Source organism: Carettochelys insculpta, chromosome 1 (assembly GCF_033958435.1).
Source record: "Carettochelys insculpta isolate YL-2023 chromosome 1, ASM3395843v1, whole genome shotgun sequence".
In the NCBI taxonomy this organism is placed as follows: domain Eukaryota; kingdom Metazoa; phylum Chordata; order Testudines; family Carettochelyidae; genus Carettochelys; species Carettochelys insculpta.
Window position 1 is genome coordinate 36,874,810 of NC_134137.1, and position 25,979 is coordinate 36,900,788.

General features: G+C 41.3%; 1 protein-coding gene across 2 annotated transcripts in view; it reads left to right on the forward strand.

The window, feature by feature from the left end:
• The window catches only part of ARHGAP42 (Rho GTPase activating protein 42), a 296,232-nt gene extending 271,046 nt beyond the window's left edge, over positions 1 to 25,186 (forward strand). For both annotated transcript variants that reach the window (XM_074984495.1, XM_074984504.1), the window contains 3 exons: positions 312 to 374; positions 15,301 to 15,380; positions 15,579 to 25,186. In XM_074984495.1, coding sequence (XP_074840596.1) covers positions 312 to 374; positions 15,301 to 15,380; positions 15,579 to 15,667 — 232 coding nt within the window. In that variant the 3' untranslated portion in view covers positions 15,668 to 25,186. The remainder of the gene's footprint in view (positions 1 to 311; positions 375 to 15,300; positions 15,381 to 15,578) is intronic.
• The last annotated feature ends 793 nt before the right edge of the window (positions 25,187 to 25,979 follow it).

A 25,979-nucleotide genomic window follows, 5' to 3' on the forward strand; every position in this document is an offset into this window, starting at 1 on the left:
TAACACACTTGAAGCTAGCTGGAGTTTTCATGTCATTTAAATTGAGCATATGGATAAGTTTCTTGCTGAACTGAGACCTAAGTTCAGCAAAAGTTGCTTCTTGATTTTTGCGTTGCTCCTCCATCTTTCAGGTTGAAAATGGAGCACTGGCAATTTAGAATCAAATAAGAATCAAATAAAGAACTTAATTTTTATTTTAACTTTTTTGTGTCTGAACAACTGAAAATGTCTTAGATTATGAAAATGAACATAACTAAAATTCATTGAAAGGGACAAGTTTAAAACCATATGTCTCTTTACTTAATTTTCAGAGTGGCTGCAAGAGCCCAGTTATTTGAAAGTGCTACTTCGCTTAAACAATCTTCTTCAGGACGGTAAGTGCCTTACACAATTGAATTTTAGTTAAAATTAAAGCCACGTGCTTTCAGAGATTGGCTGAAGGAGTGGGAAACAATGTTTTTTTATGTTCCAGGGAAGCATCCCTTACTATTGAAACATGCCACCATTTGTCAGGCTTATCCTTTCTATACCTGTCTCAGAGACAGAGAGAGGTAGACTGGTCATTTTCTCCATCAGCTATGCAGTACAGAAGTACAGAAGCTTAAGACAATACGCTGCCTCTCAGACTTTGTCTGCACTTTCAATTGATCAACAAAACTTTTATTGTTCATGGTTATTTAATCTCCCCATCCACTAAACAATAAAATATATGATGCAGCAAGTGCAAGTGTAAACACACTCCTGCTCTCAAAAAAATGAAAGCTGCTCATGCAGGCTAGAAGTATTTTGTTGTCTAAAAAGCAAAGTTTGCAGATGACACCAAGTTGTTCAGGACAGTCAAAAGCAAAAGGGATTGTGAAGAACTACAAAAAGATCTCAGCAAACTGAGTGATTGGGCAGCAAAATGGCAAATGAAATTTAATGTGGGTAAGTGTAAGGTAATGCATGTTGGAAAAAATAACCCAAATTACACGTACTACATGATGGGGTCAAATTTAGCTACGACAGATCAGGAAAGGGATCTTGGAGTTATAGTGGATAGTTCTCTGAAGACATCCACGCAGTGTGCAGCGGCAGTTAGTAAGGCAAATAGGATGTTAGGAATTATTAAAAAAGGGATCGATAATAAGACAAAAGATATCATACTTCCCCTATATAAAACTATGGTACGCCCACATCTCGAGTACTGCGTGCAGATGTGGTCTCCTCACCTTAAAAAAGATATATTGGCATTAGAAAAGGTTCAGAAAAGGGCGACTAAGATGATTAGGGGCTTGGAAAGGGTCCCATATGGGGAGAGGCTAGAGAGACTGGGACTTTTCAGTTTGGAAAAAAGGCGATTGAGGGGCGATATGATAGAGGTATATAAAATCATGAATGGTGTGGAGAAAGTGAATAAAGAAAAATTATTTACCTTTTCCCATAATACAAGAACTAGGGGACACCAAATGAAATTGATGGGTAGTAGGTTCAAAACTAATAAAAGGAAATTTTTCTTCACACAGCGCACAGTCAACCTGTGGAACTCCTTGCCCAAGGAGGCTGTGAAGGCCAGGACTCTATTAGGGTTTAAAAAAGAGCTTGATAAATTTTTGCAGGTTAGGTCCATAAATGGCTATTAGCCAAGGATAAAGTATGGTGCCCTAGCCTTCATAACAAGGGCAGGAGATGGATGGCAGGAGATAAATCACTTGATCATTGTCTTCTGTTCTCCTTCTCTGGGGCACCTGGCATTGGCCACCGTCGGCAGATGGGATGCTGGGCTCGATGGACCTTTGGTCTGACCCAGTATGGCCATTCTTATGTTCTTATGTTCTTAAGCCAACAAAGAGCTTTCTCACACACTAACTTTTAGTGAGAGGGCTGAGTCGACACAGCCTTATTGCTAAAAGCTGCATAGCATCAGCCCAAGTGAAACTGCCCTTTCCAAAGTTTTGCTTGGGCTTAAAAATGATCAGGGTTGTTATTATTCTTCCCACCATACCATCTTTGCTTCCGTTTCCATTTGGGAAATGTGTGATCTTCCCAGAGGAAGCTGACACAATCATTGGGATTTCTTTTTGTCTTATCACTGTAGTTATACTAGAGAAGACATCCATTCATTGGGTCAAGTTCTTCTAGGAAGTAGAACCATCTCTGTGTTGTCCAGCCTCTTCCTTCCATCCTGCTCTATTTTTCTTTTTATTGCATTTCACTGTGGACTTTCATACATTTCATAACAAAAGCCTAGATTAAAGGCAAATAAACAGTTGCATATCTATCACCAGGGCTACGTCTACACGTGCAGCCAACATCAAAATAGCTTATTTCGATGTTGCGACATCGAAATAGTCTATTTCGATGAATAACGTCTACACGTCCTCCAGGGCCGGCAACGTCGATGTTCAACTTCGACGTTGCTCAGCCCAACATCGAAATAGGCGCAGCGAGGGAACGTCTACACGTCAAAGTAGCACACATCGAAATAGGGATGCCAGGCACAGCTGCAGACAGGGTCACAGGGCGGACTCAACAGCCAGCCGCTCCCTTAAAGGGCCCCTCCCAGACACAGTTGCACTAAACAACACAAGATACACAGAGCTGACAACTGGTTGCAGACCCTGTGCCTGCAGCATGGATCCCCAGCTGCCGCAGAAGCAGCCAGAAGCCCTGGGCTAAGGGCTGCTGCCCACGGTGACCATAGAGCCCCGCAGGGGCTGGAGAGAGAGCATCTCTCAACCCCCCAGCTGATGGCCGCCATGGAGGACCCAGCAATTTCGACGTTGCGGGACGCGGATCGTCTACACGGTCCCTACTTCGACGTTGAACGTCGAAGTAGGGCGCTATTCCTATCTCCTCATGAGGTTAGCGACTTCGACGTCTCGCCGCCTAACGTCGAAGTTAACTTCGAAATAGCGCCCGACGCGTGTAGACGCGACGGGCGCTATTTCGAAGTTGGTGCCGCTACTTCGAAGTAGCGTGCACGTGTAGACACAGCTCAGGAGAGCACTCAGGCATGGTCAAATGGTGGCTCAGTGCTGAGATTTTGTCATGGTTATTTTTAGTACGTCATGGACGGGTTGTGGACAGTCAACAAAAATTCACAGAAGCCAGAGACCTGTCCCTGAATTTTACTAAAAATACCTGGGGTTAGTAGCTGCCCCTGCCTTAGAGGGTGACTGGTATGAGCACTGTGCCTCCAGGAGCTCAGTCCATTCAGTGTAAAGTGAAGGTTAAAGGGTGACTTGATGACAGTTTGTAAGTTACAAAATGAGGAACGTGAGAAACAAAAATTTGATAATGGACTCTTCAGTCTTTCAGACAAAGGTAAATCACGATGCAGTGGCTGAACGTTGAAGCTAGGTGAATTCAGACTGGAAATAAGGTGCAAATTTTTAACAATGAGGGTAACTAACCGTTGGAATAATTTATCAAAGGTCGTCATAGGTTCTCTGTCATTGGCAATTTTAAAATCAGTATCAGATTACATAAGAACAGCCACACTGTGACAGACCAAAGGTCCATTTAGCCCAGTATGCTGTGTTTTGACAGCACCCAAGCCAGGTGCCACCCCCCCCCCCGGAGGAATAAACAGAAGAAGTGATCGTCAAGTGATCCATCCCCAAATGCTCTAGTTCAAGCGTGAATTAACTCAGGACATTGTTATGAGCGGTATTATACAGGAGGACAGACTAAATGATTGCAGTGGTCCCTTCTGGCCTTCTGATTTATGAGACTGGGATCACAGCCACCTTTTTGTTGTGAACCTGGGAAGCAGGCAGGCACCGAATGCTTTGTAACTTAGAGTCCAGGTCTGACGGTTGGCTGCCACCCAGCAGCCGGCAGGGTCCAATTCAAGAGAAAGCTGATCGGTTTTAGATGCCAGGACCTTATGATGTTACATGAGGGAGGGAGGAGGAGGCAGCAGCATGGCTGAGTCGAGTGAGGCACAGATGCTTGTTTTGTACAGCACACAGGCTGAGGGAACCTTGGTAGAGCCCTGGTCTGCTATTCTGTGGTACTCTACCTCCAACGTGCTCTGCTCCCCCTCCTCCCCATTGTGTGTTGCTCCACTTCTTCCCTCCTGCTCAGCTCCCATTCTGATGTACTTCTGTATAAACCACATACGAAGCAGGAGTCTGACAAAGAACAAAGTAGCTGTTCTGCTTCTTAATGGGGATGGAGAGGAGATGATAGAGGGCAAAGGTGGAAAAGGCTTGACAGGCTCAATTGCTACTCTGTGCAGCCTTCATAAGAAAGCGGAATAGTGACAATAACAAGGCGAATGAGAGGTCAGCAAACACACTGAGGGAAAACAAAAAGCAGTCAAGTAGCACTTCAAAGACTAGCAAAATAGTTTATTAGGTGAGCTTTCGTGGGACAGACCCACTTCTTCAGACCATAGCCAGACCAGAACAGACTCAATATTTTAAGGCACAGAGAACTAAAAACAGTAAGCAAGGAGGACAAATCAGAAAAAGATAATCAAGGTGAGCAAATCAGAGAGTGGAGGGGTGGGGGGAAGGTCAAGAATTAGATTGAGCCAAGTATGCAGACGAGCCCCTATAGTGACTCAGAAAGTTCCCATCACGATCTAAACCATGTGTTAATGTGCCGAATTTGAATATAAAAGCCAGTTCGGCTGCCTCCCTTTCCAGAACGGTGCGATAATTCTTCAGTAACACCCATACCTTTAGGTCATTGACAAAATGCCCCATTCCATTAAAATGTTGACTAACTGGTTTGTGGATCTGGAGTGTTTTGATGTCTGTTTTGTGCCCATTGACCCTTTGTCTAAGGGAGTTAGAAGTCTGTCCAATATACAAAGCATCTGGGCATTGTTGGCTCATGATGGCATATATGATGTTAGTAGAGGAGCATGAGAAAGTGCCCGTGAATCTGTGAGTAACCTGGTTTGGTCCAGTGATGGTATTTCCAGAGAAGATATGCGGACAAAGCTGGCAGCAGGCTTTGTTGCAGGGAAGGGTTCCAGGACTGGTGTTCCTAGGGTATAGACTGTGGCTGTTAGTGAGGATCCTCATGAGTGTGGGAGGTTGTCTGTAGGAGAGAACAGGCATGTCACCTAGGGCCTTCTGGAGTGTAGCATCCTGATTAAGGATAGGTTGTAGGTCTTTAATAATTCGTTGCAGTGGTCTGAGTTGGGGGCTGTAGGTGATGACCAGTGGTGTTCTGTTCTTGGCTTTTTTGGGCCGATCTTGGAGTAGGTGGTCTCTGGGTATTCGTCTGGCCCTGTCGATTTGTTTTTTTATTTCTCCTGGTGGGTAATTCAGGTTAATGAATATTTGGTAAAGTTCTTGTAGTTTTTGGTCTCTGTCAGTTGGATCAGAGCAAATGCAATTGTACCTAAGAGCTTGACTGTAAACAATGGATCTAGTCACATGTGCAGGATGGAAACTAGAAGGGTGTAGATAAGTATAGCGATCAGTAGGTTTTCGGCACAGTGTGGTACTGATTAGGCCATCCTTGATTAGTACTGTAGTGTCCAGGAAATGTATCTCTTGCACGTTGTAATCGAGGCATAAGTTGATAGTGGGGTGTATGAGATAAAAGGCAGTGCAGTTGAGTTCAGACTAAGCTCTGCAACAAGGGAGCAGTCAGTGCCAGTTCTTGCTTAAGCAGCCTGTATGCACATGAAGGCCAAACTGAGCCTTTAAATCATTTCTCTGTCTCTTTACTCCACTGACATCATGGTAAATATGACTTGTCTCATTCCACAAGTTAATTTTCTTGATCATTCCATAAAAGCCTACTTGACAGGGTATATGCATTCATAAAAATACACATGTATGATTAATATTAAAGAGAAGAGGGAGGGAGCAAACTCACACACACTTGTGCAGGAAAGTCCAGCAGTAAAAGTATGGTAAACTCTAACTTTACAGCGTTACTGCTGCCTTCATCCATTCCTCTGTCCAAAATGTTTTTGGAGACTCTTGCTTGGTATCTGAGCTTTGAGATCAGATGTCCTTCTGTAAGTTAGAACCAGAATCTGTGCCATTAGCTTCTTCATGTAATGTTGTAGTGTTAAAGTGGCAATGTACATTCTGTTACATTCTGTTATAAATTAAGTGGCAATACAGTGTGTAATTCAGTTGTGTCTGCTGGCTAAAACTTGGCCAAATGCTTCACACCATGGCCATATCTACACTAGCCCCCTTCTTCAAAGGGGGCGTGGAAATGACACAGACCAGGGCATATCAATGAAGTGCTACCATGCATATGCAGTGCCTCTTTAGCATAATGGCAGCCACACAAATTTCGAAGCTGTTAACTGCAAAGTGCTGGAAGGCAGTCTTGCCACGGACACTTTGCAATACGTGACCAACTTCAAAATTCCGTTACTCCCAATTCATTTTCAGAGTAAGGGAATTTCAAAGTTGGGTGCGTATTTTGAAGTGCCCACGTCTAGACTGCCTGCCAGCACTTCGAAATTAGCAGCTTTGAAATTTGCGCAGCCACCAACACGCTAATGAAGTGCTGCCGATGCCTGGCAGCACCTCATTGATATCCCCCCGTCTGTGTCGTTTCCATGCCCCCTTCGAAAAAGGGGGCTAGTGTAGACATGGCCCATGAGGCTTTGGTTCTGCAAGCTGCTCTTTCCAGAAAGTCCTCAATTCCCAGGCAAGTCAGTGGGGCTCCTGAGAAGTTTTCTCACACTGGTCAGTTTCCAAGAACAGGACCTAAAATAAGGATTCTTTCCATTTCCTCACCATTGCTGCAAAGTTTAAAAAAAAATAGATGCCATTTTGGACATGAAAAATATAGTGTCTCTTTGTGTGTGTGGCACTAGGTTTTGGTTGCCCAAGAGAATAAAACCTATATGCTGCAGAGCAGGCTGCAGCACTCCACAGGCTTCCCATGCTCCAGTCCCCTGAGCTATGTCATCCCTACATTGGGGCTGGTTGAGGAGTTCAGTCGCTATGGCCATCGAGCCCAGAAGGAAGCAGTTGGACAATTCCTGGCAACTCACTTCACATAGGCTAGCAACAAACTGTAAGACAGTAACAGCTTATGATATTGCCAAGCTAGAGCAAACAGCCTAGAGGAAAGCCTCCATTCCATTATTAATCCCTGGAATCACCAATGTCCCTGGCTTCCAGATTTTCAAGTGCTTTTTCCCAATCCAGAATCCAGCCTTTTCATAGCTACATTGCGATTTGTAGATGCTACTGCCTGAAACAAAACATTGTTAGTTATACTAAAGGTGGTATTTTCAAAAGCACCAAAGTGACTCAGGAGCACAAGTCTAATAGACATTCATTTTCTGACAGGTATTTGGAGATTGTCTCTTTTATTATAACTCTTCTGATCCAGACATACTTCACACCTACCATAGAAACATCCTTTTCACTTCTTCTTAGCTTACTTAGCTGTAGAGTACTCCTGCCTTAAACACCCCTCTGTTGCTTTCTCCCTTTATCTTAAACCTGGGTGCTGTTTTCAGTTGTACATGAATGAGTGTCTTCTGCAGTTAGGGTGACCAGCTGTCCCAATATTGTTGGGATTGTCAAAATTAGGGACTTTGTCTTTTATATATATATAACCAGCCCCAATGTAGGGATGACATACCTCAGGGGACTGGAGCATGGGAAGCCTGTGGAGCGCAGCCTGCTCTGCAAGTGTGAAAAATCAGGACACTTTGTTTTTCCAGAACGGGGTGTATAGTTGTGTGTGTGTGTGTGTGTGTAAAAGAAAGCATCCTGGAAAAAGAAAGCATCCTGATTTTTCACACTTGTCATCTGTTCAGCCTATCCACGTGGCATAAGTTTTTTTTTAGATCTCTTTATTCAGAAAGGACCAAAATGAATGTTCTAAATTAGCGCATCTTGGTATGAAGAAAACGTTAGGCCAGAATTTATGCCCATTCTCAGCTCTTTTGATAACTCTTTCCCTCATTCCAATCCCAACTCCATTTTTTGCATCCACATCCTCTCACTACTTTTTCATATAAGCTCTAAAGATAGTATCAGAGGGGTAGCCGTGTTAGTCTGGATCTCCAAAAGCAATGAGGGGGTCCTGTGGCACCTTATAGACTAACAGAAATGTATGAGCATAAGCTTTCATGGGCAAAGAGAGCTTATGCTCATACATATCTGTTAGTCTATAAGGTGCCACAGGACCCCTCAATGCTCTCAGGACAGGCTCTCAATCTGCCAGAGCACCCAGCTACCCAACCATTGTCCATCCCCTTGCTACTCACTGCATCTAGTCACCTCTCACTGATGTATAGTTGATATATACACAAGTAGCATGGTTATTATTTCCTTTTGCAGATGTTGCTGTCCTGTCCTTCAGCTCCCACGCAGACTGAGGTCCCATTGTAATAAATGTTATATAAAATATATAGAGAGGAAATAGTCCCTGCCCCAAAGAGCTTGCAGTTTGAGAAATGTGAAGTTTACTCGTCTCTGGCTTTCCTTTAGGGGGACACAGCTCTTGGGGGCTCAGCTAAATGAGGAACATTGACTGGAGTTAACACCATAGCATAGGGCCTAACAGAATTACATGAGAAGGAACACCCCAAAGAATGAACAAGGGGGTGTGGTGATCTTGATTTCATTTGTGTTGGCAGCAAGGTCCCAGGAGAACAGGCTCAGGATTTGAATCAGTGTGGGCTGGTAGTAAGCTATCTAGAGGAGGGTGGAGAGCCTACGTTCCCTTTTGCTTCTCTTTCTTCCTATGTAATGAAATACATCCATCCACTCATCCTGCTCCTTTTGCTCCTATACTTCATTGCACATATCCTTGTATACTTGGAATGCAGGGTGCCTCCATGCTCTGTTCTCCTTCAAGTTCCATCTTTGAATGTACTTCAAGGACTATAACTCCATGCAGAGAAGGTTACCTAATGTGTTGTCTGACCATCATATACAAAGCATAAAACTTGAAAAGTATTCAAGCAAAATCTCTGGCACTTACAGTTGCATCCAACTCCATTCTTTCTTGTGTACATTGTCTATGTAAACTACATTCTTTAGAGCAGGAATCTAAACTTTATGCTGCCTATAAAGTTCCTCAAGAGACAAGGTGGATGAGGCAATATCTTTTATTAAACCAACTTCTCTTGGTGAAAGAGAAACTTTCAGGTCACACAATGCTTGTCTTCCAGTCCAGGAAGGTTATTCAATGTGTCACAGCAAACTACAATGTAGAACAAATTGTTTAGTATAAGTAAGTAAAAGAAAGCTGGGAGAGGCAGCTTGGGTATGTGGCCAGAGTTGTCAGATTATTGCAATAAGCCATGAATTCAGTGTGGCCATTGAGTCTGTGTTTTTTAGTGTCGTCCAAAGTTATGAACGTAAATTCCCAGGCTTACCTTTTTAAACTGTTGTGCAGGTTTCCTTGGGAAATGAGGACTGAGAAGTCAAATGTAGAGTGATTGCTCTGTTTACCCAAAGGGTCTTATATTATTTTTCTTGTGAACTCATTTGAGAGCATTGTGATTATCTGGTTCTCTCACATAGTTGTTATTGGGGAGTTAGGTGCATGGGCTGAGGTTCACCACATATTGTGTTCTGATAGGGTCTGGTGCCATTTTCAGTTAGTGTGACCCATTCTGTGGGGGCCTTGTTTTTGATAATGAGCCTGGTGTGTTACTGGCTCTATGCAATATTCAGTAATATTGTGGTGATCTGCTGAGATTTAAATGATCACCCAAATGTTTTGAATGCAACAATCATAAACTCCTCAGTGTGGAGTCAGGAAAAGTAAAACTAGGCCTAAAAATGGGGAGTGTCATAGGGCAGTCTCTGCCTAGGGCACCCTCCTGTGGCAGGCCATGGCATGACAGGCACATTTGTTTCAGTTTCACTCCTCAGGTCACCCACTAATCCTCTTCAGTTTCTCACAGAGCACAATCAGTCATTATGGATGCCTTTGATTATGCCTGAACTCTCCTGTGCTTGTACAAGGATAGCTGCCCACTCTTCCCATTGGGAACCCCCACAACCTTTCTTGTGGAACATCCTTGCCAAGGGCTCATCCCTTACTCCCCTGGCCTTCTCATGTCTCCTCTGGCCTTGGAGACATCAAAAGTTAACTTCCTCCATTGCTCTCCTTCCTTCAGTCCTGTCCACCTTTGGCTGTGGATCTCCAACATATAGCCAAGAGACAACTCACTCTGCTGCTACTCCTGACATCAACCCTTTCTATGGCTTGGTCTATACCAGGCAGTTAAGTCAATTGCAGATAGACAATTCTAGCTATGGCAGTTGCGTAGCTAGAAACGACTTATCTGCAATCAGCTTACCTGATTATCCTCAGGAAGGTTGATGGGAGAGTTTCTCCTGTTGACCTCTCTTACCCCTCATGATAGCGAGGAGTACAAGGGTCAACTGCGGACCTCTGATAGGTCAGTTTCATGCGTCTCCACCAGGTGCGCAAAATTGAACCCTCGAAAAACAACCCTGAGCTGGTCAATCTTCCAGGTGATGTAGACATGACCTAGGTCTCTGGCCCTTCTTCTTTGGCTTGGAGATACCAGCCAGAGAGCCACGTCTGCTGCTTTCCTGACTTCAGCAAGGAACCACCTTCTGCTTCCCTCCAGTACCACTCCAGTCCACTGTCTTTGGCAGCAACCACCTGTCTTCCTTACAGAACCAGTGTGCTGTGACTCCCTGGGATTCCCTCTCACTGTCTGTCTCCCTCAGCCTTGATATCTCCAGATGCTGCATTTCTCTCCTCACTGGCTAACTGGGAGCACCTGCTGTGGCACAGGAGAACTGACCAACTTCATTTATAGGGAAAGGTAAATGTGTTCCCCACTAGGTAGCTCATTCAACTAAAGTTAAGGAAAAAGAGTGAGTTCATAGGAGACGTTAGTGCCATTATCTAACTCTTCTATGCCCTGAACAGCATGAGTAACTCTCTTCTTCAAAATAATGTTAGTCATTGTAAGAGCCTCACAAGAGGAGAGAGTTCTCTTTTCACACCCTCTTCTACTCGCAGCATTGGTTGAAAGAAAGCATTAGCACTGCGAGAGAAAATGTCACTCTGTGCAGCTGCACACAATAAGGTTGCCTGGAGCCGTGAAAACTTGATAACACTTGCGGCTGGACAGTACCATCACAGGAACATGGTCTTGTAACAATCACATAGGCAGGTGGAAATTCGGGGAATAATTAGGAACCTGAAAATTAGTCCAAAAATCATGGGAGTATATTCTTAGATTATGCCTACTACACGCACACTGTTGTATTTATTCATGACATTAGTGGGGTATAATTTTTTCTATATGTCAAGATCAGTAACAACAAATTACGGTAATGAAAAGATCGCTTCAAGAAAGTGTTAATTCAGGCAAACTTGAGTGCATGTGTAGGGCTGTGCAGCCGATTAATCACTGCAATTCATTCATTCCTTTTGTAGATGCAATGGCTTAACCCTCCGGTCTCTACAATTTTTTTCTTAGTTGGAGAATGAAAAACCAAGATCCTGTTTTTCCTCAGATTTATTTCATTTTTGGAAATCAACATCCTCCATTCAGCTGAAATTGGTATATTTCACTAAACTTAAGAAAGCTACAGAGAATGACAGAATTGTGTTTATTCCACTCATCTCTTTTTAATGGTACTAATAAAAATCAACATATCCTAGCTCCAGGAAAGTTCTATAACTTAGTTTTCCACACGCAGTCAAACACTACCATTTCTTCTGTGTTCTTTGCTTCCCCTTATCACTGTTGCATTTGAGCTCTCAAACTTGATTTAGAACACAGCCTGACTTTGTTTTACGACCTTACTGCATGCCAAGAGCACTGTGTATTAATCATGTGTTTGTCATCATCTCTGTGGTTTATTAAGTTCATCGTAGGATACCTAATATTATCTCTTGGCTTTGTGTCTCGTGCATTGTGTATAGTTTTATGGTTAAGGGATAGAGGAAATAGATATTTTGTGGGAGAACAATCAACATGTCAGCATACTTATTGTAAATGTCTATAGAGCTCTTTATTGTGTGAAATTAAAGAGAAGGGCTTGTGGGCTAGTAGGACACCAGACTGGGACTGATCCTGGACTTCCTGTGTGACTTTAGATAAAATATCTAATCTGTTTGCATCGATTCTCCGGATGTATGAGAGGGTAATGAAATGTCTTAGCCCCTGCCCTGAGGAGCTAACAATTCTCTCTGTCTTGGTACATCTCTTTATCTTTGCACAATCTCTCTGTATGTCTTTGCCTATCAGAGTGGAAATGCCAATCAATGCCGACTTGGCTAAGTGCTACTAGAACACCGTATAATGGCATCAACAGATAGGAATGATCTATTTGTGGGAGGGAACGTGTTCAGGGTTTCTCTTTTTTGCTAGAAGTGAGAGGCAAAGATACCTGAAGTGGTGTGCTGTCCTCCTGACCTCCACCACCATACCAAAGGAGCTATGCTCAGGCTTTTCAAAGGTGTCTGAGAGGCCACCCAAAACCTGAAATACAAGCCTTTTGAAACTCTAGGCCTGTGTTGACTGGAGTTCACTAAAGAGATAAAGTGAGTGAGGCAATATCTTTTATTGAATCAAGTTCGTTGATGCGAGAGACAAGCATGTGAGCCACACAGGCCTCTTCTTCAAGTCTACAGAGGGTACTCTGAGCATCACAGCTAAATGCAAATTGGAATGGATTGTTTGGCATAAGTAATTAGCAAATATTCTAAAGGCAGGAGTGCGCTATGCAAAGTGGGGGATGAAATTTTGTAAGGTGGTCACAGCAGTATCAGCTGCTGGGTTTCAGGCTCATCCATCTCATTAAAAATGTCAAAATATGTTACTATTTTTGTGTCTGTGTATTCACATTTATATACCAATTAATAAAGTTTTTAAATGCTACAGACTTATTTTCTTACCCATGTGGAAAGGGGTTTTTGTTTGTTTGTTTGTTTTTTGTTTTCATATGAACCTAACTGAAATTTCCATCAGTTTGGATTATGTTAGGGAGGGGAACAGCTGCTATATGTATGGAGGTAAAGTGGGGCCCCATGTAAGAAGTTTGCTCACCCCTGTTCTAAGAGTCATTCAGGGTAGAGTGGCCTATTACTGTCTCTGTAGTCATAGGACAAAAAGGACAGGCGTAGCAGGCACAGAAGCTCATGACTTAATACATGTGTTAGTCCCTGAAGTGCCACAGGACTGCAGATTGTTGTAAGTAAGCCGTAAATCCAGAGTCTCCGTTCTGTCCATGTTTTTAATTATCTAGCAGAGTTATGAATTTATGCTCTTAGGCTTGTTTTTTGAGAGAGTTGTACACATTTTTGCTGATCATGGCTGTTGATAGGTCAGATACAGGATGATCGCTTTGTCAAAAGTGTTATCCACCCACAGGTATTAGTTTGTCTTTTATCCTTTTCCCTTGTGAGTGGATTTGAGAGCGTACTGATTGTCTGGTTTCACCCAGGGATATAAAATCTCATTACTTATTTAACTGGTTAAATGGTAAGTGAAGGGTGTTAATTATTATAGCAGTGGAAATATGTCTGTGGGTTTTGAATCTGTTGTTCTGAAAAGCTCTGGTGCTGTTTTTAAGGGCTGTGACATCCTCTAAGGAGAGCTTGTTTCTGTTGGCAACTTTGGAGAGGTGAGTGAGGTTATTCGATGATCAGATGAGCTCGTTTAGGAAAGATTTCTTTCAGGATAGGGTCCTCATGGAGTAAGGGTTGTAGTTTGATGCTAACAATACAAGGGGAGTGGATGACCCTAGAGGAGCGTAGTTCTCTATTGAAGCAGGTTCTCATAGAGTATTTTGGTGACCCATTTCATGGTGCCATTTACTTGTCTGGTGAAGAGTCCTTGTTTGGTGAAGGCTGTTTTACATGTGTGAAGGTGTATATCCCAGACTTCCTCCTTGCAACATATTCTGTGGTATTTGAGTTTACAGACGTTGGTGTGATGATCAATGAATAGGCATATGGTTGTCTATAAGGATTGATTACAGAAGTTGATTGTGGTGTCTAGGAAGTTGACGCTAGTGTGGGAGTGTTCCTGAGAGTAATAGTACCATGAAGTAATATTAAGACTCATAGAAGCTGTCCTCAAACCATTCACCAGACAAAGGGCCAGCTTCCCCCAAGACACACTACTGTTCCCTGTAAGCTGAGTGCTTGGGCCAGCCACCCAGGAGAAATTGAGGTGCCACCCAGCTTATTAGCAGGGCACCCACAGCCAGCAGTATATGTGTCTATGGTAGTGCCTTAGTGCACATAACAAAATCTATTTTGCACACAGTCAAAAAAAATTAGAGGAAACACTAGACACAATCAACTTCCTCCACAGACACCACAACATTAGCAATTTCCCTCAGTACACAAGCCTCACTACCATCCCTCACAATAACATCATAGCTTCCTGCCTCACATGTTTTGAAGACAGATATCTGACATGACACGTTGCCAAATGAATCCATTTTGTCCTGACTTACATTATTTTTACATTCAACAACACTTTGTCCAATCCATGGGAACAATCCTGGGTACTAGAATGTCTCCCCAATGTGCCAGCCTCTTGATGGACCACTTGAAGAAGAATTTCTGAACAAATGCACCATGAAACCAATGGTATAAGCGATGCATGTTGATGATATTTTCATACTCTGGACAGATGACTTATAGAATTCCACCACATCATACTGCCACCCATTCCATTCCTTCCTAATTCCTACAGGGGTACATGGAGCTCCAAGAATGTGTGTGGAGCAGGCACAGGAATGACTGAACCACCCTTCTACATCAATCTGCAGAGCAGTACTGGCACACAGGGTAGAGCAGAGAGGTCATTAGTATGCAAATTTTGTCCACCTTCAGTGTAACAGTTTGCGTTCGCTAATTTCATTTCCTGGGAAGAAAGTCAGGGGGAGTTGTATAGCACAAATAAAATAACATACTGAAAAGTTTAAACTCTACCACAGATGGTATATTGAGTAATTGAGTTAACATTCTGGCTGGGGAAAAAGTGCCACCGATAATTTTCAGTTGCATCACAAACTGCAATACTTTTACTTAACACATGATATCCTGGACAAATTTATCCTCGCTTCACTTCTTTAGGGGAAAATGTTGCCTGTAAATTCCTATATCTCTGCTTAGAGCTGGGATAAATAACATACAAAGAAGATGAAGGACTTGCCCAAGGCATTAGAGAAAATCATATGCAGGGCTGGAGTTAATTTAGATATATTCCTGGGTTTTCTCTAGAACTTTGTCAGGATTTCCTGGTTCCCAGCTCAGTATTCATCAGACTACTCTGCTTTTTTCAGATTTTTAAATCTATCTTCTTCTCCCTTTTCTTGTTTGTAACAAACTTGTATTTTGATCTTTCAGACAAGCCAAAGCCATGTATTCCTGTAAAGCTGAGCACAGTCACGAGCTGTCCTTCCCACAGGGGGCAATATTTTCAAATGGTAAGACAGAGAGATCTTCCTTTACACAAATCTGCATCTATGAGATAAAAGTGATGAGATTTTTCACTTCAGTTTTATTATTTATGTCTCCATGAGTTTGTTGCTCTTCTATAATGTCGATCCTTTTAAAATCAAACATATAGCTACTTAGGATAAGAATTAAATTTAACTATGGCAAAATTTATTTATTTTTTTCAGTGTACCCATCGGTGGAGCCAGGCTGGTTAAAAGCAACTTATGAAGGCAAAACAGGACTCGTTCCTGAGAATTACGTTGTCTTTCTCTAGTAATCTTTAGTGGACAGCAGTATCTTCATGGTATCCATGGTAACAAATAAGCACTATGATTTTATCTGACACAGATACGGGGATCAGCCCACTAGCAGAGAATGATAGATTTTCTTCGAATTCTGCAAGGGCAAATAAGGTAGCTCCCTATAAATGGAACAGGATATAATGAACTAGTTAACAGTTTTTTGTACTGCAGATGGTACTCTGTTTAAATAACTTCCGCTGTTTGTAACACAAGTATTTTGCATACTTCTTTTACGGATAAGGAACATTGGAGCCATAAAATCAGAAAAGTAGCTGTAGAACATGTGCGTCCTGAGATATTGCTCGGCCAGTGTAAAATGTATAGCAATGCACTCTGATGATTCTTACACGTATAATGTTTTACATGTAAAAATTATATATTTGTTCATAAAGCAAGATTTATTTCTGTGATCTTTCTTCTGCATTAGAATACTTGATTCTGAGACTGGTCCCAATAATTTCAAGGAGGAAGTCAATCTACCATGAAAGCAGAGTTTTGAACCTTTTATTATGCAATGAGATCACAATTTACAGATGTAGTCATGTATGTAATTCATATAACTGATAATCAAATTAGTTGTACACTGACTAAACAGTAAGTTCTCTTTAAAAATGTGATCTTTTTAAAATCAACTTTTAATTCAAATATTGTACAGATTTATCTTATTTCCTCATTTCTTTCATCCGTCTGTTTTATCAGTATAATTAATATTAATAATAAATTATATTTCTCACACCCATCTTCCCTAAGGGATTCTTGGCTTCTCTCACAACCATACCAAACAAAGAAATACTGAAACAAAAATGATGGGGAAATATGTGAGTTTAGCAGCAAAGAAGGAAAATAAATCTAAAACCTGAAATAAAACATAGCAGAGTCACACAATGCCATAAGACACCTAAATTGGTTTTCAGCTTTCCCACTACTACAAGACAAATAATTTATCACATGTCTAGTTTTATAAGCTATGAATTTTAAAGGCTCCTTTTAGCTGTACAAAATGTCTGAAGTAGATACGCTTTGATTATTTTGTTAACTTTGAAATATTGTTTCCTCAGAATTTCACTGAAGTATTTAACAATAACTCCAAAACATCTGCATGGTGTAGATATTTACAAATAACCGTTAATTACTCCAGTTGCAGCCAACATGCAGTGATTTTGTTAACTACTGACATTAAATTTCATGTAAGTTTTCCCATCAGAGTTCAATGATTTGTATTAATAAAAGATTGTAATAAACAGTGAGGGCACTAGCACTTTATCCCAGAATAACTATCCTTTACAGAGAGAACAAGGAACAGACATAAGAAAAGTAAGAGAGAATACAGTGAGCATACGTGCTTGCTGACAGAGCTATTGTAGATTCCAGTCCTGAAAGGCTTATTGGCAAAATGCCCCTTGAATTTGGATATCCCAAATTAGTTAATGGAAAGAACTGCTAACTTAGTGAATCCATTCTTGGGAGTCAATGCACAATAGTCTCAAAAACTTACAGTGATGTCAACAGAATCACATGTGTGCTTAAACATCTTTCTCAGTTAGGTTATAAGTCTTTACTGAATTGCTCTGGTAAAACTGCAGTAACTGCATGGCCTGTCACCATGTACTATTCAAAGCAAAATCATTTCAGCACCACATTAACACCTTAGTAGCAGAGCTCATTCTTATCAGTGCTGTGGGAAGAAACGCCTCTCACGCAGACTCTCCTGCTTGTTAGCTAAAACAAAAAAGCAGTTCTGTAGCACTGTAAAGACTAACAAAAGAATCGATTAGGCAATGAGCTTTCGTGAGACAGACCCACTTCTTCAGATCTAGAAAATTCTGATAAATGTAAACTGAGACGAAGAGAATTTAACAGAAAGATAGAAAAAAACGGAAATGAAAACTGACGCATCAGCTACATAGGACAGAAGGAGGTGTCGGGAGGAGGGGAAGAAAACGACTTACTGCAAGTGTCTGTTAAGTTAAGTGGGCTGCCTGAGATCACTACGAATATTAAAGATGGGGAAACTGTCTTTGTAATGCGTGAGGTAACAGATATCGTTGTTGAGACTTCATTTTTTCTATCTTTCTGTTAAATTCTCTTCATCTCAGTTTTCATTTATCGGAATTTTCCTGATCTGAAGAAGTGGGTCTGTCCCACGAAAGCTCGTCACCTAATAAATTATTTTGTTAGTCTTTAAAGTGCTACAGGACTGCGTTTTTGTTTTGTGAAGATGCAGACTAACATAGCTACATCTCTGCAACTGCTTGTTAGCTGTTTTTCCAGTAACCCTATTAAACATTACACATGGGCAGGGCAAGGTACCACAGATTTAGAAATTTCTAAAAATTGGTTTTGTTCCAATTCAGAGCAAAAATCCAAAAATGGATGTTCTCTACAAAATGGCATTCTGCCTTATGGGGAGTCCTGGAGCTGCAGATCACGGAAGTCCAGTGGTCCCCAGCTCCGAGATACTACACCTGCCATTCTGTCCTGGAGCTGTAACCCTAGCAACCATAGCAGCTCACCTGGCAAAGTTTCCCCAGAATGTTGTTGAAATGAAACTGTTTCCATGCAACATTTTTCTCTGCGTTTTCCCTACCAGCTCTACTAAGTACTTCCAAACTTGATTTACCAAAATAGTGTGTACTGCTTTCTGGTGGGTTAAATAAGAGTTTTCCCCAAGGCTGAAAACTTTACAAACCTATTAAACGCTACCAAAATTTTCCAGCAATTTCTGTGGTGATCTTAGTAGGCTATGTAGTATATGTAGTATATCGCTCTCAGCATCTGAACCTGCCTTCTCCACAGTGCCATGGGAGTTGCTTACAGTGAGTTTATTTGTTGAAATTAAGGCAGGTGACAAGAGCCATCTCTTCACTAACAAGAGCACCAAATGGAACTCAGCTGAGTGGCTATTGCGTGATACAGACTGAGGCTCCCCACTACCCTCCAGTTTCAAGCAGGCATACAGGGGGCAGGTTAGCACCAGGCACTGAAAGACTGAACACAGGTTCCGTGACCTCAGGAATTCAGTGATCCACAATCATTTAGATTGTTCATTATGCTTCACTGTCAAGAGTTGCATGTTTTCCCAGTTCATTGTCAGCAGGTGACCCCCTGTGTGTTGAAGACCATCCGCTCGGTATGTTGTTGTGAAGGATGGTTCCAAAGCTGGCCCTCGTGGACACTAGAGACAAATATCTGGATTCAGCATTGAAGTAAAGTAGGAAGGAGGCTCCTCAGCAGTTCAAAATTTGGAGCCCTTAAGTCAAGCAAAACTCTTGTTGACTTCAATGGGCACTTCCCCTGAGTCAGAGCTCTTAGATTTCCTTATGTCGTTAACGTCTGGATTTCAGTTTCTCTTATCCCATGCTGTCTAACATAATGTTGGTTGCCAAACTTTTGCCCCTTCTCGGCAACTCAAGGAGTGGTGCTGTGTGCGCTCCTGGTGGTAGTGAGTGGAGAGAGAGGCAGGGCCCTCTTCAGAAAACTAAGACAACCAGTGACCCTGTTTTAGAAGAGGATCCTGAGACATGCTGTCAAATGATTATTTGAGCTGTCTTTCCCCCACCTGCCATCAGGGCAATCACATGGCCCTTTCTGTGAATCTCGTGGTGTTGAATGATTCCTTACATCCCTTTGGAGTGAGTTATCAGCAATAGAATTTGTGGGGGAGAAGGGAAGAGGAGTGCTTTTTTTAGTTCAGCCTATGTACTGTGTGAGCCACCTTCTATCTCTTCCTCGGTAGTGTGTGGTAAATAGACATGCTGTACATAAGAAGTCTATGACTCAGCCACTCCACATCCTGGATGTAATTCTATAGGGACAAAGCCCCCTTTAAATTGACACGTCTGTCTGAAAGTGTTATTTCTGCAGTTTCTTGCGAGTGACCCCTAACATTATTTTAACTGAAAGAGATGAAAAATATTTGTTTCTTCCCTGCTCTCTCTCTCTCTCACACACACTCACACATGGTGGAATGAGTGAGCACTGCCTGTACAATCAGTTTCTCTGTTGTGCTGAGGGTGTGCACCCAGCCCCACACTTTAAAAGAAAGTGTTCACTAGTAGCCACAGCAGCAAAACTGGCACTGAAGGAACATCAGGAATTAGTGTGCCTACGCAGACAGGAATGGAGCTTGTTTGGCAGTGGTGTTCCCTAATGCTTCCCAGAAGAGAGTAGCAGAAGCCCCTTCCAGGAATTTTGGGGTTTGGGCTCTTTAAATTATTTTTTAACACTTTATTCCTTTTTTATTGCAAGTGTTCTTAAAGACAATATTTGAAGTCTGCTCTATTAGGGAATCAGTCAATTAAAACTGAAATGATTGTGGCCCTGTATTACTATTTAAAATCAGCCCTTGATTGAGTTTGAGAGCATAACAAGCTTATGGTAAATCCATATTACCCCACCAGAAAAAAGGAAGCAATTTTGACAAGGCAACCATGGTTTGAAAAGGTATCTGTGTAAGAGTCACATTTGGTAGCATATTCTGACTGATGTTAGTGTTTCCTAAATAGCATGTGTCATTATATACAGTTTATATTACTAACTTTGTGTTTCTTTTTTCAAGCCATTTGGAACTTCTTGCAAGCTAACAGACTGACTCAGATAAATTAGTTGAAAGATTGTTTATGGTGTATGCTAAATATGTAAAGTACTTTAGTACTTTATATCCAAGCTTTTTTATTGATGTTGATCAGAATGAAAAATGAATTTTTTCTACCCTTTCTACAAGGTCAGTGTTGAGATCTTCTTGACACATTTTGAGTTTTGAATACTACACAAAATGGCTTTTAAATTAAATGATAGTTTTACATCCTGAAAAATTGCTTCATTCTCCCAAGTGCTGTTTATGAACATGTAACTAACCTACAAGTGGTACTGTTGAATTATTTTTGAAGAAAATGATGCACAGAATTGCTCACCAAAGCTAATTCCTGACAGTAAAAGTAATATACCATTATTTTTATTTCCCCTTGAAGCTCTATTTGTTCTCCATAATTAGAATTAATGTTTCTGTTTTGTTTTGTTTTCCTTTAGGAAAGTAACATTAGCAGAGGTGGGAGTAAAACTTAAGCAGTGCATAGCAGAGTAATTAATTCAACTGCAAAAAAGCATAACACAGGAATAATCTGTATCCTGTATGCACTGGGCCCTGTTTTATTTTCTGTTTACTAATATTGCATCAGAATAAATAGTGGGATGGGAAAAGCACATTAATCTGAATATTTCTTGTGTTAGACCAACTCCAGCACTTCTTCTGTAAGGTATAAGAAGATGATTCTCCTAATCAAGGATTTTGATACAATCATAAGGCAAATCTTCAGCTGGTGTAAATTTCATCATTCCAATGACACCAGAGATGGATCACTGACAGTCTACAATAGCTGAGGATCTGCTCTCAGTATTTAAAAGGAAATGCCCATTGAAATCAATAGGTGTTCAGCCTAAAAGAGAGGGTGTGGTATGGCCAGTGTTCTCTTTAGCATTTCTAACATTTGTTTTCTCTAATAAAGGACCCCTTATAAATGGCCCCATCCATCAGAGATTAAATACAGCACAGTGTCATTTCTCCAGACCACACAGCCCCAGTGACTGCTGCTGTAATACTCCTCCAGATATTGGACGTGCAAAACTAAGATGGTTGAGCTATTAACCAGGGTAATCAACTAGATTGAGGTCTGTGTATTCCAGTCATTGAAAATAATAGCATAGTATATGTTGTTTTGTATGTAGCAGCATTTCATACGTGATGGTCTTTGTTGCTTTACCTCGTGCTTTCCTCCTTGGATGCTTTATTCAAAAGTCCTTATGTGCCTGAGCTTCTTGTAAAGGTAGTGTTGGGAATCAGCATTAATCTTCTGGCACTGGTGGTCAGGATTTCAGAATACTCCCAGCACTCTGAGTGTTTGGATTGCCGCAAATATGAAGATTATTTGGCAGATCACACATTTGTGATTTCAGTTCTAAATGATATTTATGATGATTATTTTGGTGGTACTAGAGTTTATAGAATTCTTAGATATTATACTGTATTTTAATACCAGGAATTTATATGCAATCAATAACAGGAAAAAGTAAAATATATTTTAAAAGTTACTACTAGTAAATTATCATATTGAACTTTTTGTTTATTTTGTAGTGGAGTTACAGTTATTATCTGCACTCTGTACATATATAACATGTAAATAATTGATATGTTATCCATAAACTGATTTGCTTCAGTACCTATGTTGTATTTTGCATGTTTTTCGTACATTTAAGAAATATTTTTAAAAATAAAATACGTCTACAAGTTTATTATATTTTTATATTTGGATTCCTATTTAATAGAGTTTTACATTTATTATTCCTATTCATGCCATTTATTTTGTCATTCTTGCTTAGATACCACAGTGACTGAATGCTGCATCCATATTATTTATGTAGCCATTTGATGTAGTTGGCAATTTACGAACATGTTCAGTTTGTTAAGCATTAGAGTTACATAAAAATGCTTTATTCATACTTCCGCGAGTATCTTTTTTGGCCATTTATTTTTTAACTCAGAAATCTATAAGCTGTGACTGAAGTAGACATGAGAAAATGGCACTTAACAGAGAAGCACATAACAATAATGTTAACAAAATCTTAGTGTCACTTATAAATACAGATGTGTCTTTGGTGAGCTCATACGAGCTGAAGTTTGTCCAGATGAGCAAGTCCTGTAACAACTTTGGGTTCATATGCCTCAAAATTTCTACGAGGATATTTGGACTTGATGCCATCTTTTTATTGACTACGTCAATGGGAATTTGGATGATGAACTGATGGTGGCATCACCCTCTGAATTAACACATTCAGTGGAAGAGTGAAACAGCAGAAATAGCATTTATTTCTGAGAGAGGGATGGGACTTACCATCCTCTTACCGCCCCCCCCCCAGCTTGGCATCTCCCATTGGCTCAATTAGGCAGAAGATGTGAATCCCTTTCCAAGGTGCTTGTCTCCCCATTCATTGTATAGGAAGCTTTGCAAATCCCAGTGATTTTCTAGTCAGCTAAAAGAGAGGAGTGGTAATCGTGCCTGTTTCTTTGTGAATCGAGTCCCAGGCTTCTCATTTGGAAATTTTACTTGGGGGCACCCCACCCATGTTGCAAGGACCCTGGTCCCAGCAGTAGGATCCTGCAGTAGGTATTATGGGTATTCTTTGAAGGCAGATGCTGAAATTCCTGTTAACTGTGATCCCTCTCCAGTTGGCAAGTCTCCATACATGCTCCACCAAGAAGGGCAGCCATTTTTAAGGTACCAAAAACAGACCATCTGCAATGATCCTGTGCCCATAAAACTGGACAGCTGTTTGTACTGAGACCCTTTCAGATTTCCTGGGATGGCTACCATAAACACAAATTAGAAAAATACACAAAAACACAGGGTACTCCCAACAAAATCTGAACAGGTGCCAACCCTGCCTCTAGGCTGGGTGGCTCTAGCAACCTTCACAGTATTCTCAGACAGTCCATCTCCCATAGACCTTATAGCTAAAACACCATTAACATGCTCTTAACAACCTCCACAGGGGAGCAGGCTGCAAATTTCAGCTCCAAATCTCAGAAGCACTGGATATTAGGCCAAATCCAAGGGTCAGCCTCAGCGTGACCAGGACATCACCCCATGCTTATGTGACATGAGGATGCAGATACTTGTGCTTCCAAATGGATTTGTTTCTGTTTTTGAAAGAATGCATATTGAACTATAGCTGCATCTTTGGTTGTGATGTAAAGTCCTCTGGCTTTCCATTGTACTTTACAGTAACAAATTCAAATGCATAACTAACCTACAGCAACAGTCCTTGGCTAGCTCAGTGGTTTGAGCCTTGGCTTTATAAACCCAGGACTGTGAGCTAGATTATAAAAGAAAAATCTGTTGGGGATGGGGCTTGGGCAGGCAGGGGGTTGGATTCAATGGCTTCTCTTGGTCCCTTCTAGTTCCAGGAGATATGCATCTCCAAAGACCATGGGGAGCTTTTTAATCTAAATATGCATGTTTTCATGGGCACATTCAGTGACCTCCATACCAAAGTAATCTTTATTCACTTGAAAGTGCTCTAGTAATTGATATATTCTTTTGCCAGCATAACTGAAAAGTTGATGAGCTAGATTTACTTACCTACAGTATATTTCACTTACCACTACTGTCATGGATCTGGTGTGTCCTTATAAGGTATTAGAGGCCAATCTAAGTGAGAAACATTTGTGATCTATTTTTGTTGTTGCTTCTGTTTCCTTTCTACACGAAACAGTCTCATTTTGTCAGCTCTCAATGGGAAAAATATGCTTAGCTTGGCTGTGGTTAGTTTCAAAAAGGAATTAACAGTTCAGCATCTAGGCCCTTCATTATGTCTGCCCTCAGCATTCCCCACCATACAGGGTGTTACACCTGAGAAGTGAACAAATGAATCAATGTCATGAACCAGCTATGACACTGCAATGAAGACAGCACTGACATTGACCCCCATAGAGTAAATTGCAATGAAGACAACAATAACACCGCAAATTAGTGAAACAAATAAAGCCCTTGGCTGTGTTGTTCAGCGCTGTGAGTTTTCAGGCGGCTTCCATAGAAATGTTTACTGTAGAATAATGTGACAGCTCAGGCTTAAAAGAAGAGGCCAGGTCAAGAGCTTATGGCAATTACTCCGCCCCATCTTGTGTGGAATCTGGGAAAACAATCGGTTGCATGAGGCACCAGCAAGATGGCTCAGGCTGGTAGGAATGTTATGCATGTGCATTACTCAGGATAATATATTGGGAACTGAGTCTGACAGGGCTGGATGCTCCCAGGGTGAGGATGCTATAAATTTAGATAAATAGCTGAACTTCACAAAGTTTAGCCAAACATGGTGAGGCCCAGAGATGCCTATGAACACCAGCTGGAGCCTGTTCACAATTCTCAGCCAGCTGCAGGAGGAAATGGAAGGGTAGGGCAAGCAGCAACCCTGGAATCCCTTAAATGCTGTGTGTTTATTTAATAGAGCAGGCAGTGCAATAATTAGCCAGGGTAGGTAGGAATGGTGTCCCTAACTTCTGCTTGTGAAAGGCTGGAAATGGATGACAGGAGAGGGCTCACTCAAAGATTGTGTTCTGTTCACTCCCTCTGGGGCACCTGGTATTGGCCATTGTTGGAAGACAGGATACTGGGTTAGATGGCCCTTTGGTCTGAAACAGTATGCCTGTTCTTATATGCTAAGGGGAAGGATGGTACGCTGAGTAGGGTACTGGCTTAAAATGCAGGAGACTTCACATTCAGTTCCCTGCTGTCCCTGGGCTTCCTGTGTGACCATGGGCATGTTACTTAGGGTATGTCCACACCGCAAAGTTATTTCAGAGCTGTTATTCCAAAATTATCTATTCCATAATAACAGAGAGAAAGCTGTGCTAGTCTACATACTATCAAAACAAAAAAAGCAGTGAAGTAGCACTTTAAAGACTAGCAAAATAATTTATTAGGTGAGCTTTTGTGGGTCTGAAAAAGTGAGTCTGTCCCACGAAAGCTCACCTAATAAATTATTTTGTTAGTCTTTAAAGTGCTACTTTTTTGCTTTTTTTTTTGTTTTGATATTCCATAATAATGTGTCTATGCTACAAGGAAGCCCCAGCATAGCATAAGCAAAGTTTATTCTGAAATAGCGTGTCTACACACAATACAGCCGATGTCAGATTAGCACCCCGGAAGCAGTGCTTCCAAAATACTATGTCTATGCAGCAGACAATTTCAGAATAAACTATTCTGGAATAGTTTATTTCAAAATAGCCCCCTACTCCCTGGGAGCGTCTACGCTACATTCCCATTTTGAGAAGGGAATGCAAATTAGGGAGATCAAAAATGCAAATGAAGTGCTGATTTACAACTCTTGTGCTTCATTTGCATAAGCCCTTCCAATCGCGTTTTCAGAAGAGACTTTTTCAAAAGCAAAAACAGGTGTGTAGACCAAGTTCCTTTGGGGAAAACCCCTCATTTTCAAAAGAACCCTTCTTCCTAGGTTGTTTCAGGAAGAAGAGTTCTTTTGAAAACAGGGTTTATTTTCAAAGGAATCCTGTCTACACAGCTGTTTTTGCTTTGGAAAAAGTCTCTTCCAAAAACACAGTCAGAAGAGATCATGCAAATGAAGTTCAAGATTTGTATATCAGCGCTTCATTTGTATTTTTGATCTCCCTTATTTGCATTCCCCTTTGGAAAGGGGAATGTAGTGTAGACGCAGCCCCTGTCAACACAGCCCCTATTCCCAAGTATCTGTTTCAGAATGATAGAATGAGGT